The 13,938-nt window shown below is 37.3% G+C and overlaps 1 protein-coding gene across 1 annotated transcript in view; it reads left to right on the top strand.

Moving 5' to 3' along the window:
- Positions 1-13,938, top strand: part of CTDP1 (CTD phosphatase subunit 1) — a 96,990-nt gene that overhangs the window by 39,138 nt on the left and 43,914 nt on the right. The window contains exon 11 of the mRNA XM_079302955.1: positions 5,627-5,792. Within this exon, the coding sequence (XP_079159081.1) occupies positions 5,627-5,792 (166 nt within the window). The remainder of the gene's footprint in view (positions 1-5,626; positions 5,793-13,938) is intronic.

The following is a 13,938-nucleotide window of genomic DNA, read 5'->3' as shown; positions in this document are numbered from 1 at the left end:
AGGAGTATCAGAAGTGATGGAAGAGGTGTGTAGCTGACTGAGCATTGTGAAATAAAGGCCATAAGGCTGAGTACTCATTACTAATCCTTAGATCACTAATTCTGGAGGAGGAAGAGGCAGTCTGCTATTTGAAGTACAAAGGCTAGTATCTCTCTAGACTTTGTCAAAATTTGTGTTAAGCTGCAGAAGCAGCCCTTGTCTCTTCAGGATGTGTAAAATATCTAGAATTCATGCTCAGTTATCTAAACAAAAGATCTGACTTTCTGGAATTCTAACAAGCTTAGCAAATCTTGTTCATTTCAATGGTAAACTAGTATCCAGTAAAGGCAAAGCTTTTCTTTGTAAAGTGTGATCTGCATTTCCTTGGATAATGTGATACAGCAGTTGTTACAAAGCAATTCAGTTTTCAAAAACTAGAAATCACAACTATAAATGCACAGTTTTCTGCCTTTCTTCTCACTTCCTTGCCACTTCAGCAGTGTTATCAGTTGTAAAGATTTAGTGTAGTAGTGTAGCTTGTTATGTTTCCACTCTGTCTTCCAGTTGTTAAGTATTTCAGCCTGGTTTTTTTTCAGTTATCTGTTTATAGCCTTTTTCTTATTTCAGCTTTCCTCTGAAAAACACAGGTTCCCCTCAGAAAACACAGGTTGTTTGAGTCTCTCTTGTTTATGAAGATGTCCTGTTTTCAGTTCCTTTTTAACTGTGTCTTTTAAAGTCTGTTTTAGTTTACTTTGACATGGTAAATGAGCATTAGAAACTTTAAATAGTCAAGACACAGCATGTATCCAGAGAGGAGCTGAAAAGTTTTTGGGTTTTTGGTCAGTTATTGCAAAAAAAGATTTTTTCTAGAAATAATGCTGGTAAGGTTATACCTATATGTAGTTGTCATGGCACTTGTAAGGTGCTTCAGTACAATGGGTTATGTTGATGTTAATACATCATTGAATGCTTTCAAAAGAATGAGTTTTAATGGTACTCCTACCTTTGTCAACAACTTGATGAAGAGTTTGTCCACACCTAAGCCTATTTTTCCTTAATGCTGAGGTGCTTCTTAAGTGTCTTATTGAAAAGGAGAGAAAAATATTGTAGCTGTATTCTCAGTTGAGTTTTGTAGAGCTTCAGACAGGTTTTGAGGGTGTAGTGAGGCTGTGTCTCCTTTCTTCTCCCTTCTTTTATTTCAATTCAGTGGGGTTTTTTGTGATTGTCAGTGCTCAGAATTGAGATGTTTTAATCTGGCTATGAATCCAGTTACTCAGTGCTGCAACTTTACCCCACAACTAAGCAGCTATAAGAGAAGAGATGAGCATAAATCTATACTGAGAAAAATTATTTTCATTCTCATTTCCTGTTCCTTTGGTTCTAGTGGTGTAGTTGGGGAGCTGGAAATGCTAATCTCTTAATTGGGACACATCTCTATTCCTCAGAGCAGTTCCACCTTCTTGAGTTAAGATCCTGAGGAGAGTTTTGGCAAAGTCTAGGAGAAGAGCAAGGCAGTGTTTTAATACCACAGTGCAGACAGAGCAGGAAGGCTGTGAAGTAACAAAAAGCCAAATAGAAATAGCTTTGCTATGTCTTGACTGAGGAAGAGCTGAGGCAGTACTGTGAGCTTTATCTTAAAGCATATGTCAATATGCTTTAACTTTTAAAAGTTTCACATCCACTTTGAAATTTGATATAATACTTGTCTTAAGAGAACTGCATTAGTATTGGTAGAGGACAATGTATTTTTTGTCCTGACAGACTTAATGTGCTCCCTTGTTCACATTCTACAGAAAGAGGGGAATATGTGTAACTAAACCATTGATTTTAAGCAGAGTTAGAGCTGTTGGCACTCAAAACCGCTCCTATTGCGGGTGTGTGTAGTCAAAGCCTCCAGCCATTTTCTTTGATAGTTCCTCAAATCTTCATCTGATTCTGAATTTCAGATAGTGGGAAAAGGAATTGCACTGCTGTGAGTGGAAGCCCTTGGGGACATGGTAGCTGCATGTGGCATAGCAGTGGTTCTTGACCTCTTTGTGCTTAGGAGAAAACCTCTTCCTTGCAAGGCTGGTTATTGCAGAGGGCTTCAAGTTATCAGAGTACCATTTCACAAGAGCTGTTTCAGTTCTCACTGTGTTGGATTGCAACAGTTTTAGTTTCTTTCTTGGATTCAACTTGAAACATAATTTAAAATTGGGTATAGTTAATTTAAATTTGTACATGCAATTTGAAGTGAAACTGTTACCAGTAAATTACAGATGTGAATTACATTCAGTTAATGTAGTCAACATTTCAAGCAACTGGTCTTGCCATTGTGCTCAGCTCTGATTCTTGAGCATCTGCTTTTTTATCACGGCTGTTTCAGCCCATGCGGAAGAGTGAACAAAGTTTGCAGCTGTAGTAGAAGGAAAGGAAATGCAATGCTCCTCAGGGGCTGCTGATGGCCAGCAGCTCTTCTTTGTCTGAGAACAGGAAGGATTTCTCTCTAAAAATAACCTGCATGTCGGAGCTCTGACATGCCTTATGTATCTCAACAATTTGCATGTTCATACAGAAACAGTGCTCTGCAAAAATTGCAGTGAACAATACAATTGTAATGGGTCATGAGACATGTAATGTAGTGTTGTTCAAAGTAATGCAAAAGCTAATGGCAGCTTGCACTAGAATAAAGAAAAATTTATACTGTGAGTTACATTTTAGTGAACACTAGTAATATGCTAACAGATGAGGCAAGGCTTAAAACATGGGTGTCATTTACACGTGAGGAGTTAAAAATGGCACCCTGGTTTAAAATTATGCTACAGATGCACTCAGTGCTTAGTTTGAAGAGGTGTGTCAAGCAGATGTTAGCAGCTTAAGTCATACTTGAAGATTTGTATGAACTAATTTTGCTTGCAACGTTTTTGTCTGAATTTGTATCTCATAGTTACTACTTTTCCTGCCTAATGTCATCAATGTTATTATGACAGAAAAAATATGAGGTGCCAAATTGAGCATGTGACCAGAATTTAAATGTTTTTAATGCTTCCATGATGATATTATTTTTGCTTTTATCTTGATGTATCAAGGAAAGTGTTTGTTACTTCAACAGATGTTGAACCCACCCTGCGCATATATGGCCTTGTGCATGTAAGACTGTCAAGCACCAACCAACCTCTGCAGGGTTGAATATGGTGTTGTTTTTAAAAAGTACTTAGGAATCTCATTTAATTAGAAATAAATGTTAATTTTTGCATTTTTATGGTTTTAATTTGTATTAAACTTTACAGGCAGCTGAAAATGTAAAAGCTTTAAAAATATTTTTGACAAATAAAAATGTCTTTACAAACCTTTAAGAAGACTTTACTTCATGTTGCTTTTGGAATGCTTTTATGAGAAGGCCCAGTGTTTCTTACCTAGTAGCAGTGGGAAAATACTAGGGAAGACATCTAACAGAAGCCTTTAGAAGCTATTAATATTGTTATTTTAGAGTTAATATTTGTGTGCAATGTAGTCAAGTATGATCTCACACTGTTCTACAAAAGGAGGTGCTGTTGTCAACCGTATGACAGTGGGTTCTTAAAAAATCTGATAGATTTATTTAGATTTATTTCTAGTCTAAGAAAATCTGCTTGGCTGTCATGCTATATATAACTTCTCTGTAATCCTTGGAATGGTCAAGCTTGTTATATTTTTCATATAGTTGTGTAAGATGCCTATAGCTTCTGTTTTGTCATTCTCTGTTTTGCTAAGAATGTTAATGGTATTGCCACCTTTCCTGCCTAGGTTACATATTAAAAAGGCAAGGAAATAATATTTTAAAAGAACTTTTTGGAAAATGTAGTGGAATGCCATATTATTTGCAACATCTGCCTTTGAAAATTAGTGTCTGAGAGCAATTTAGTAGCAGAAGAGAACAGTGTGGTCTTTAAAATGGGGAGAAAAAATAACAACCCAAAAACTGCTAGCAGTGTTGAGAAATTCTAGCAAAAAAAGTTTGGTTAGTTCATTTTCACAACATCCAAATTGTTTAAGCTTCACAAGAAATTCCACTGTACCATAATAAGAGACTACAAAGGGGCATGTGTCTGCTGGGCTGCTGAGTGAATTGTGCTGTGTTGCTGGGGGTCTTCTGCAGCAGTTTGCAGATCTGAGTAGATGGCAGTGGCTGGGCTCTTTTCCCTCACAACCTCCCATTCAAAGCAAGATATCAATTTCCCTGCACCTATCCATGAGATCTGAGAAGAGAGATGTGTATTTGCAAAATATGAGCTATCAAAATGAGCAAAATTGACAGCTTTGTGTGACTTCAATTTCATACATTCTGGAGTTTAAGTACTGATGTAGAAACACTCTTGGTATTTAGATAATGTTCTTAAGAAGTTGTCAAGTGCACAAAAGGAGAAATAATTTTATAGGAACTTACCTAGACTGACTAGATTTGCCTAAATTCGTAGTGGCTTTTTCCGTGGGAGGCCATTGGTCGAAAGCTGATTCTTGTAAATCCTGATTTGATGAGAATCAGCCATTCTGTGTAGAAACTCTTGTCCTCAGAGACTTAACTGTACCCTTTTTCAGTCCCAGTCACCCTCAGATATAGGTTGATTGCACCTGTTAGTTGCAGCTTGAAACTGCTTGTGATTTCAGATACAGTCGCTTTTGTACCTGCTTTTGGTAGTCGTTCTCCAAGTACCCAGTCATAGGGCTAACATAAATACTTTGTGACCCAAGAGCTTTATGACCTTTGAATTGGATTCTGAATGGTGCTGAGCTGCTGTAATTTGTTCCAGGAGGCTAATATGACAGACAGTACTGGTAGTTAATCTCTATTGTATCATAATTTTAGCTTCTAGAAGTTTTTAGTACTTAAGTAATAGTCACAGAAAAACTTAACCAAGGAAGGGAGAAGTCTTCTGCTGTTATTGTACATGTAGTCTATCTTTTTATTACTATAAAGCAATTCCCATGAAGTTATGAATATTTTATCCATTTTAATGGAGATTTTGATATTCCTTTTTGTATCTGCATGTTTGAATTAAATACAGTAATTAACAATGTAGTAGAATACAGACTAAAAGAAAAAGCTACTGTACTTCAATTCACTAGCCAAAAAGAAATATTGGCTGTTTTGCATCTTATCCAGGCTTAGCATGTGAGAAATGTCTGAAGATTGACACTGCAGAAGTGCTCTTTCTACATGCAGAACTCTTGTCTGTAAGGTTGAGAAATAGAAGGGTATATTTAGAGACTCAAAATTAAAAGCCTAGCATAGATCAGGAAAAAAGCTTTAGAATGTAGGCATTGCTTTTGGAATAATAAAATTTGTCAAGTGATGGAGAAATCCCACTTGTGCAGGAATACTAATGTATTTTAAGGGCAAGGCATCTGTAACTACTGAAGCTCTTTACAACAAGAAAGGTTTGATGGTTACTTAAAAGAACAATGCAGAGGCAGAAGAGCGAGTGCCTCGTCAAAGGTAGAATAAAAACTTCACTGTCAGGCTGAAAATAAAAGCATCAATCAGGAGACTTGACTGACCTGTTGATGGACACAGAGCTTTATTAAGCAAAGTCGTAGATATATGGCAGTCATCAATTGTTTGTAGGACTTTATTTGTAGCTCTGAACCAAGTAAATCTCTCTTATGTGAGATCCCTGAATTTTTTCAGAGTTGTTCAGCCACATCAACAGCCAATGTTTGAAGAAGACGACCTACCAGCAACTGAAAATGAAGAGCAGCCTGGTCCATCTAAGAGGAAACGCCAGCCAAGTATGTCTGAAACAATGCCCCTGTACACTCTATGTAAAGAGGATTTAGAGAGTATGGATAAAGAGGTGAGCTTAACTAATTCTGACAGATTTTTGACATTCTAACTTTCATTAAATTATGCATGTATGTGAACTGACCTTGCATGACACTGCAGTAACTTTAAATAAAAGCCACAGCAGACAAAAGTATGGCTCAGGCTAAAATGTGGTGATGTTCTGCAAAGCAGAATAGAATACTGTGGTGTTTAAGTAGACCTTTAATGTAGAACTTCATTTAAGAATAGCTTTTTCACATTAAACATGTTATCAAATTTGCTCTGTGGATAGATTTGCCATGTGTCACTTTAGAAGTTATTGGCTTTGCTTATTTTTTTAAAGTAAATCTCAAAATAATCTAGGCAAAAATCAGTGGTGGGATGGGAGAAAGAAGAGAGGTCTGCAGGTGTAAAAGGCACAGACTGTATGGAAGATTGAGCAGACAAACAAGAGTGTAGGGCCTCGTTATCCATAGACGTGTAATTGCAGTGTTATTAAGTCATAGCTATAATTGTTTTGCAGATGAAGGGAGCTTTCCATTGCATAGTAAACTGTATGTCTTTCATACAAAGGCACATTATTTGGAAGTCATTGTGAACCTCTAGCTGCTCACTTTTCACTTATCATTCTATGCACTTCTTTCAAATGATCCACCATCTTACATAATACTATATGTTACATAGAAGAGAAATTACCTGTCACTGTGCACCATGTTTTCATGAATTTATCCTCTGTGTGACTTTACTATAAAATCTGGTGACCCTGGAGCTTGAATTCATCTTCAAGCTTAGGTAGTTCATTGGGATGGGGACAGGAGCATTTAACTTGCTGTGTTCTTGGCAGTAAGTTCATTCCAAGGTTCTCGCTATAACAGGCTTTGAGTTATCTTCAGAAAAAGTAAAAAAGTATGAGAAGGGAACTGCATATTTCACCAAAAAAAGAAAGGCTTTATATAAACAGTACAGGGTAAATTGGAGATGGACTTCTGGAAGAACTTGAAGCTAGTGTTCTGGAGAAATGTCCTGTAACTTTGCAACTGCTATGATGATCTCCTTTGAATTTCAGGTGACTCCTGGCTTTTAACTTTACCTGGTAACTCTTGGGAGTTGACAATTTTGATTTGCTTTGCTTTTTGTTGTGAAGTATTTTGTCCATTTGATCTCAGACTTTCCCAGAAACAGCATTTCTTCTTGTCATGATGCCAGTCCCTGAATCCATCTGTGCCTTTCATCTGTATCATCAGTGATACTTAAAGACAATTGATATTACGAGTTGCCTTTATGACTTTATGGACTAACATTTTTTTCTAATCATGTAGCTTTTGAAAAATATTAATGAATTGCTGATGAAGTGTGTGCACTGAGTCAAAAGAAAGTGTGCATGTTTTTCCGACTCACTGCATAAATTATTGTTCTGTTTTTAAAGATACTATTTAGGAACATTGTAAAAAGTCTGAATTTTTGGCACTGTTTGTTTTGTGATTGCTCTCTGCTGCTACATTTATGACTAAAGAAATATAAGTTTCTCTACTTCTTCTACAACTATAAACATCTTAAATTACAATTATTTGCTTTTGAAATTATGCTTTTGCTTTAGTGGCATATTGTGTTTGGAAACTAGACTACATGAGCTTCAGAAAAAATGAAGCCCAAATTCCAGTGACTCTTTTTCATAGTTGGCTTAGCTTTGGTTCCAGAAGTATGATTTGAGGTAAAAGTTTTCCACCAAGTCTCTGTTCCTGGGGCAGGTGAACCAGAAGAAGGGTTTGTTTGGTGCAGAAGCAGGGTGGGATTTTTCTGGTATTTTAGCTTCCCAGTATGATTTTATCAAGGATGAGATATTAACACAGAGACATGGAGGAGGGGTGCATGCAGGAAATACATTAGGGAGGTTGAACTGTACATGGTAGTGCCAGCAGGTCATTGTCTCCTGGAAGCTGACTATAAAAGGCAAGGAAAACTTGGCACTAGTAACATCACCTTAGTAAAGGTGTTGTGTTCATATAGAAGAAATATAATGCAAGTAACTAAGCAGGATTTTGTGGCGTTGTGTGGGAGTACACTTAGGAAACAGAGATGACGTGTGGTAACATTCTATGAAATATTAAAGTTTAATGAAGTATACACAGGAGAGTCTGCTGTCAGGATCATTATCAAATAAAGTGACAATGAGCTTGATAAGCCTGGGTAGTTTGGGACTCAGTTCACTTTGGTCACAGTGGGACTACTTGTGTTTGCCTCCACCTCATTCTTTATCAAAACATCTTAAAGGGTAAGAACATTTCTGGAATCACATTGTCACTATAAGAGACATGAAATCTCTGCTTTTGCTTTTTTACTTTTGCTTCATTTGTATGCATTCAAGTGGCTATGGCAGCCACAAGAACTGCAGCACACTGCAGGCTACCTGCGCAGGGTGAGGGTGTCTGTTCCAGTCACAGCAGTGATTTCTTGCTTCACTTCTCAGGTGCTCATGCTGAGGCTGTCTGGGTTTAGGAGTATGTGGCCCAAGGAGAGGGAAAGCAAGTTCCAGCAGGACCTTGCTGCTGTGTGAGCCAGTCCAGGCTCAATTGCTATGTCTCTGCCCTAAGCCACTGTTGGTAATCATAGGACCTATGGCAAGACACCTCAGGGAAGCTGGTTGGGACGAAAAAGATGATTTCCAGGTTAATCTTTGTTATTTCCAGGTTCCTGAAATAACCCACCGTTGCTGCTGCATGAGTGCTAGTGCCAGGAGCAGGCAGAGGATGGGAAGAGCTGGAAATAAGAGTGAAGGCAGAGCTGCATTTAAAGCTTTAAAACTGCATACTCAGTATTTGTACTGAATTCCCTCACAAATTTAGATAAGATCAAAAGGAATCTTTTAGCTATAGGCACAGGGACTTTTTTCAATGAAATTAAATAGGAAATGCAAGCATTAATATATACTGTTTCTATGGGTATAACCAGCAATAAATAACTTCTTTGCATCTAAGATCTAAAGAAAAATCTAGCTTTTTTTTTTTTTTTTTTTTTTTGCAAAAATCTGTGAAAGGCCACAGAGCCCCAGGTAATTCAGAATTTGCATGTAATTTATATGTGGGAAAGTTTTGTTAGAAGTCTGAAAATAGAAGCTGGTAAAGAGAATTTAATTATTATATATTCCCAAATTATGTCTCCTTCCTTAACCTATTTGAAGGTATGTTTGTTGCTTTTCCTAGTAAAAAAGCTGTAGCTCTTCTACTGTTCTGTTTGGAAGAACTACTGTGGATAAGCATCTTTCTTAAAATTTCATCTTGTATAGATTTTTTTATCTTCTCTTATTTTTTCAGTTGTATTTGTGCTATGTACACCAAGTAAATCAAAGGAAATGAATAGCATTTCAGCTATTGGGTTGCAGTTTAAGGTCACTTAGCCTTTTGTATCTTTTTCAGTGCCAAAGATCTGGGAGATCAGATCCAATGGTAGCTTCCTTTCCCTCAGACATGAAGGACTATTAGAATTTTAGAAAAGTGGAAGCACAAGAGTATTGAGTGTAATAGAATTGCCGTTCAAAGGGCAATTGCCAAATCAGCCTCACAGCTGGGAGAATGTTTCCCCCTTTTTCTGTACTAGCCTGTACTACATAGGTGCTTTCTAACTGATGCTGCTGTTTGTCTCCATTATGGGACAGTAAAGGGCAGCAGAATTAAATGCTGCTAGTCAAATTGGCTTGCTTATAGTAATTTTCACAGGACTGGATAATTTTTTACTTCTAAATAACTGGTTATCTGCTACATACCTGCAAAAGATCATTCCATAAAAATGTTATTTATATGGAATTATATCTAGTATGCTGTAACGTTCACCGAAGGAAAAAAAATCCTTAAATAAATGGTTTCCAATCAATTAAATGCAGTCAATACCTAACTAGAAACCTCTTGTCCCTAATAGCTGTTCCAGGATGACTTCTGTGTTCTCAGGATCAATTCTATCACTTTACGGGGAAGTTATCTACTTCTGCTTTCAGTGTCTATGTTGAAAAGTAACAGTTGCAGAAGCCTGTCCTATAGAAAGAAGAAACTGAGCTGTCTGCGGCTGTTCTTGTTCCCCATTTCTGCAGCAGTGGACTTGCTCACCTGCTGGAGCCTTTGTTACATGCTTGGGATGGGACTGTGTGGCATTGTCATCCTTTGGCAGGGGTAGGTTGGAAGTTCCTGACCTACCAGTCACTATAATGTTGTGTGGATCTGCTGAGAAAAAACAGAAAAGTGGAATCCAGGCTTCAAATAACTCTTACTTGTTTCCAGAAATAAGATCTATTAGCTAAAGCAAGTTGCACAAAGGAAGGGAATGACACACAAACCATACACGTCTTTCCATTCATAACTGATTATCTCAGTACAAGATGCCAGGTAGCTCTCATTCCCAGAGGTTGCTCGTGGATCATCTTGTGAGCCTGTTTCTTCAGAACTGATAGTTTCTTTTTATCAGGGGTCATTTTCTTCTAAATTTGTTTCTAAATTTGAAGAGAACCTTACGACTGGGATTGTATAATGCAGTTACTTAGTTAAGTAGATCTAATCCTATAGCTTTTGTTTTGTCATTCACTACTGTGTTGTCTATGTGTTATGAATAAGCTGTTTGTTTTTACATACTAATTGCTTCCTGATGAACCTTGACTTTGCTTTTCTGTAAAATTCTTTTTTCATGGGTATTTGTTGCAGACACAAAAGGTGTAAATAGTAGAAATGCCAGTGATAAAGGAAAAAGAAATTATCCTGAGCTGAGCTCAAGATCCTGCTCTCAATTGCTCGTATCTCAGCTGCTGCTACATCCATGAAAAGAGCAGAAGGCAGACAGCCATAGGTCTTCATATGTGTCAGTTCTTTCAGGACCAGTCCTTGACAGTTGCCAGTGTGGGTTTCACCAATGGGAAGGAAGTTGAAAAGAAGCCTCCAGTAAGGCAGTAAGATTAAACAAGTTCAGTAAGGCAGAAAGATTTCTGTTTGTCTTGCAGTACCTTCTGATCCAGATTACTAACATCCTGGAACAGCTGTGCACCCATAGTTTACTAGCTGTATGATGCTTAGGCTTTTGTGTTTGTTGCTGTGGTTTGGTCACGGTGTTTGAGAGTTCCATCTGTGTCTTGTCAAGTGTCATTATCTCTGTCATCTGAGGTAAAATATTTTGTTGGTTTAAATTCCTCTCAGCTTGGGACTGGGGACAGGGGAAGAGAGGGAGCAAATCTGATACCAGTCCAACCTCTAGCTTTCCCATCTCTCACTTCAGTTAGTGAAGCTGCAGAGATTGCTACCATCTGGTTGGGATATGTGGTCAGCAGCTGCAAAGTGACCACATTGCCAAGGTATGTTCTGTGCACGAGTGCATTTAAGTATACAGACTTTTCTTGGGTGAGAATTGCTTGATGAACTACTTTTGCAGCAACTTGGTTCTGTTGATTTGGGATGTATTCTGCACATTCTTGAACTAAATCGTAATTTATATGCTGTATACAAAGACTGAAATTGCAACATTCTGCTCTCATATAAGACCACTTATACTCTTACATTTTGTCACTCTGCATTTTGCTTTTATCTGAGCAAATTTGTCCTTTAATTTCTTTTTTTTTTTTTTTAAATTCAAGTTAGTGACTGAACCATGCAGTGAAATAGGAGGGAGTGTTTTTCTCCTTCAAATTGTTGAAAACTATTATCTCAGTAAGTGGTTAGCCTCTTGGTTAGTTAAAAAGTACTAATTTAATGTGGAGGATGTGGTCTCTAGAGCAAATAATAGCTGCCTGGGCTCCCTTGGACAATTATCTTGCACATAACAGTTCTTTAAATTTCCACGACCACATTTCTCATACAAATTTTCTTGTTTGTCACCTTAGCAGGTACTATGCCATAAGTGGTACAGATGCTGAATTTGGTTAGCTTCTTATAAATTGCATCTTTTTTTGAATTAAAAAGAGTAGGCCTGTGTGTACAATTGCTGTTGTTAGTGATTGTCCTCCAGGGCCCTTGGAAATGATGGGGTCTTGCTTTGCAGTTGGCAGCTTTCACTCGAACTGGCCTTGTAAAAACAATTTGAAATAACTATTAGTGAAAGTACACAAACTGAGAAGTAAGAAAGGTAAATGTGATGCTCTTCATTTAGACAGTAAGAGACTGCTGTGAAAAGGATTTGCCAAAACATAAGCAGACCTGAGGAGACTCAGATTGGCTGGTCTGAGACTGTTGGTGCTTCCTGGTGCTGTGTCCTTCCTGACAGCTGTATTGTCACCTTCCTACACGTGCTGACTCTAACACTCCCTCTGGCCCCCATGCTCTGGACAGCTTTTTGTCTTCACTGTGGAATGCTTATTACCAAATGGCTTAACCCAGCAAGCCTACTTGTCTTGCTTGCTTTCTTTCACTGTGAGCTGAGTTTTCTGGAGATGAATGGTGAGAGTGCAATGCTAAGAATCAGATTGCTGGCTTGTTTACATGAACAAGTGATGTCTGGCTGATGCACCAAGAAATGTAATGTGTTTTTTTGAAGAACTTAGCTTTAAGCAGTTGTATAAGAAGGAAAGTGTATTTACTGCTTCTCTTATTTTACAATTTTGACATTCACTGTTTTCTAATATGGTTAAATAATTAGAAGTAATTGAGCATTAATGTATTATAATATTAAAGCAATTATTTCAGCCATATCTCATCTGATTAGTATAGAAAACTGAGTAAAGTTTTCTAATACTATTTTTAATAGTTTGACAGTGAAAATCAGCAGGATAGAATTAAGATACTGGTACAGTGCGTCAGAGAGAAGGAAGATAAACATTTCAAAGAAGCTGACCATTAGTAATTTAATTCTTTGTTTTGCTTTGAAGAATTCATTTTCTACTGGGAAATGGAAACTACTCTAAAAAGGAGCTATACTTTCTTCTTTTGTTTTTTAGTTTTAGAAGACAATTTTTTTTTAATCAGCTTTGTTCATGCTTAAGTTATAAATCATCCTGACCAGAAACATTGACACTGTTATTCACCTAATAGATAGAACATCAAAATACATGTAGTGTAGATAAGGCTAGTGAGGTTCAAATGGGTTATCAAAGTGTGAAACATATGCTTGCCTGATTTTTTTTTTTTTTTTTTTTTTGGTCTGGTATTTCTCTGCAGGCTGTTAGTTTATGCACTAATTGCATAGAGCTGATGGCCTGCTAGTTTTGTTTGAGGACATCACAGTTCAAGCTTGCTTAGCACTTTTTAGAAGTGTTTGGAGAGGCTTCTTTGTGTTTTACCCTGTTTTACAAGGAGACAACTCATTACCAAAATAGGAAAAGGATTTTTATTGAAGTTGATATTATCTCAAGTAGGCAGTCAGTTGTGGATCACTTCTGTTTTTCTGCACAGGTTGCTTAGAAAGTACTATTTAAATACTGGGTTTTTGGTCTACTTGGTTGTCTTATTTTAATTTTAGAGTTATTTTTTTGAATTTTATGTCATGAGGAAATACGAGAAACATACAGTAACCTTTTGGCATTCAGATGACACACGGTATAAATATTTGCATTTTTTAGATGAAAATGGATATTACCTATATATGTAAGAATTAGTTTAATGCAATTGTGACAAGTTGTTAATTAAAATATGATATAAGACATTTGAGCGAGTGAACATGATCAATCAAGTTCTTGGCTGGTGAGGCTGTTAAGGAGAAAATAAAAGAAAATGTTTCACGGAATTACAGAATGATCTCAGTGGGAAGGACCCACAAGAATCACTGAGTCTTACTCCTGGCCCTGTACAGCATCATCCCCAAGAGACACCATATACTCAAGTGTATTGTCCAAATACTCCTTGAGCTCTGTCAGGCTTGGTGCTGTGACCACATCCCTGGGGAGCCTGTTCCAGTGCCCAACCACCCTCTGGGTAAAAAACCTTTTTCTAGTATGTAACCCAAACCTCCCCTGACATGACTTCAGGCTGTTCCCTCTTTTTAATTGAGACTTCGCTTCTATTATGCCTACTTTATTCATAAACTAAGTACAAATAGTTGTGCTACAATAAATATTAGTAATGGGCTGCGCCAAGTGGACATGAACTAAAGAAGTAGCTGTGCTTTCCTCTAACTTCTTTTTGAGGAATCTGATAAAACTCAAAGTAATCAGATTGATGGATTGTCAATAGAAAAACAGAAATCCAGGCAAATCTTAGTTAGTCCAAGATTGGATT

This window comes from Erithacus rubecula, assembly GCF_903797595.1.
Source record: "Erithacus rubecula genome assembly, chromosome: 3".
Classification (NCBI taxonomy): Eukaryota; Metazoa; Chordata; class Aves; order Passeriformes; family Muscicapidae; genus Erithacus; species Erithacus rubecula.
Note: the sequence above shows the minus strand (reverse complement) of the source record. Positions and strands in the feature narration are given on the sequence as shown.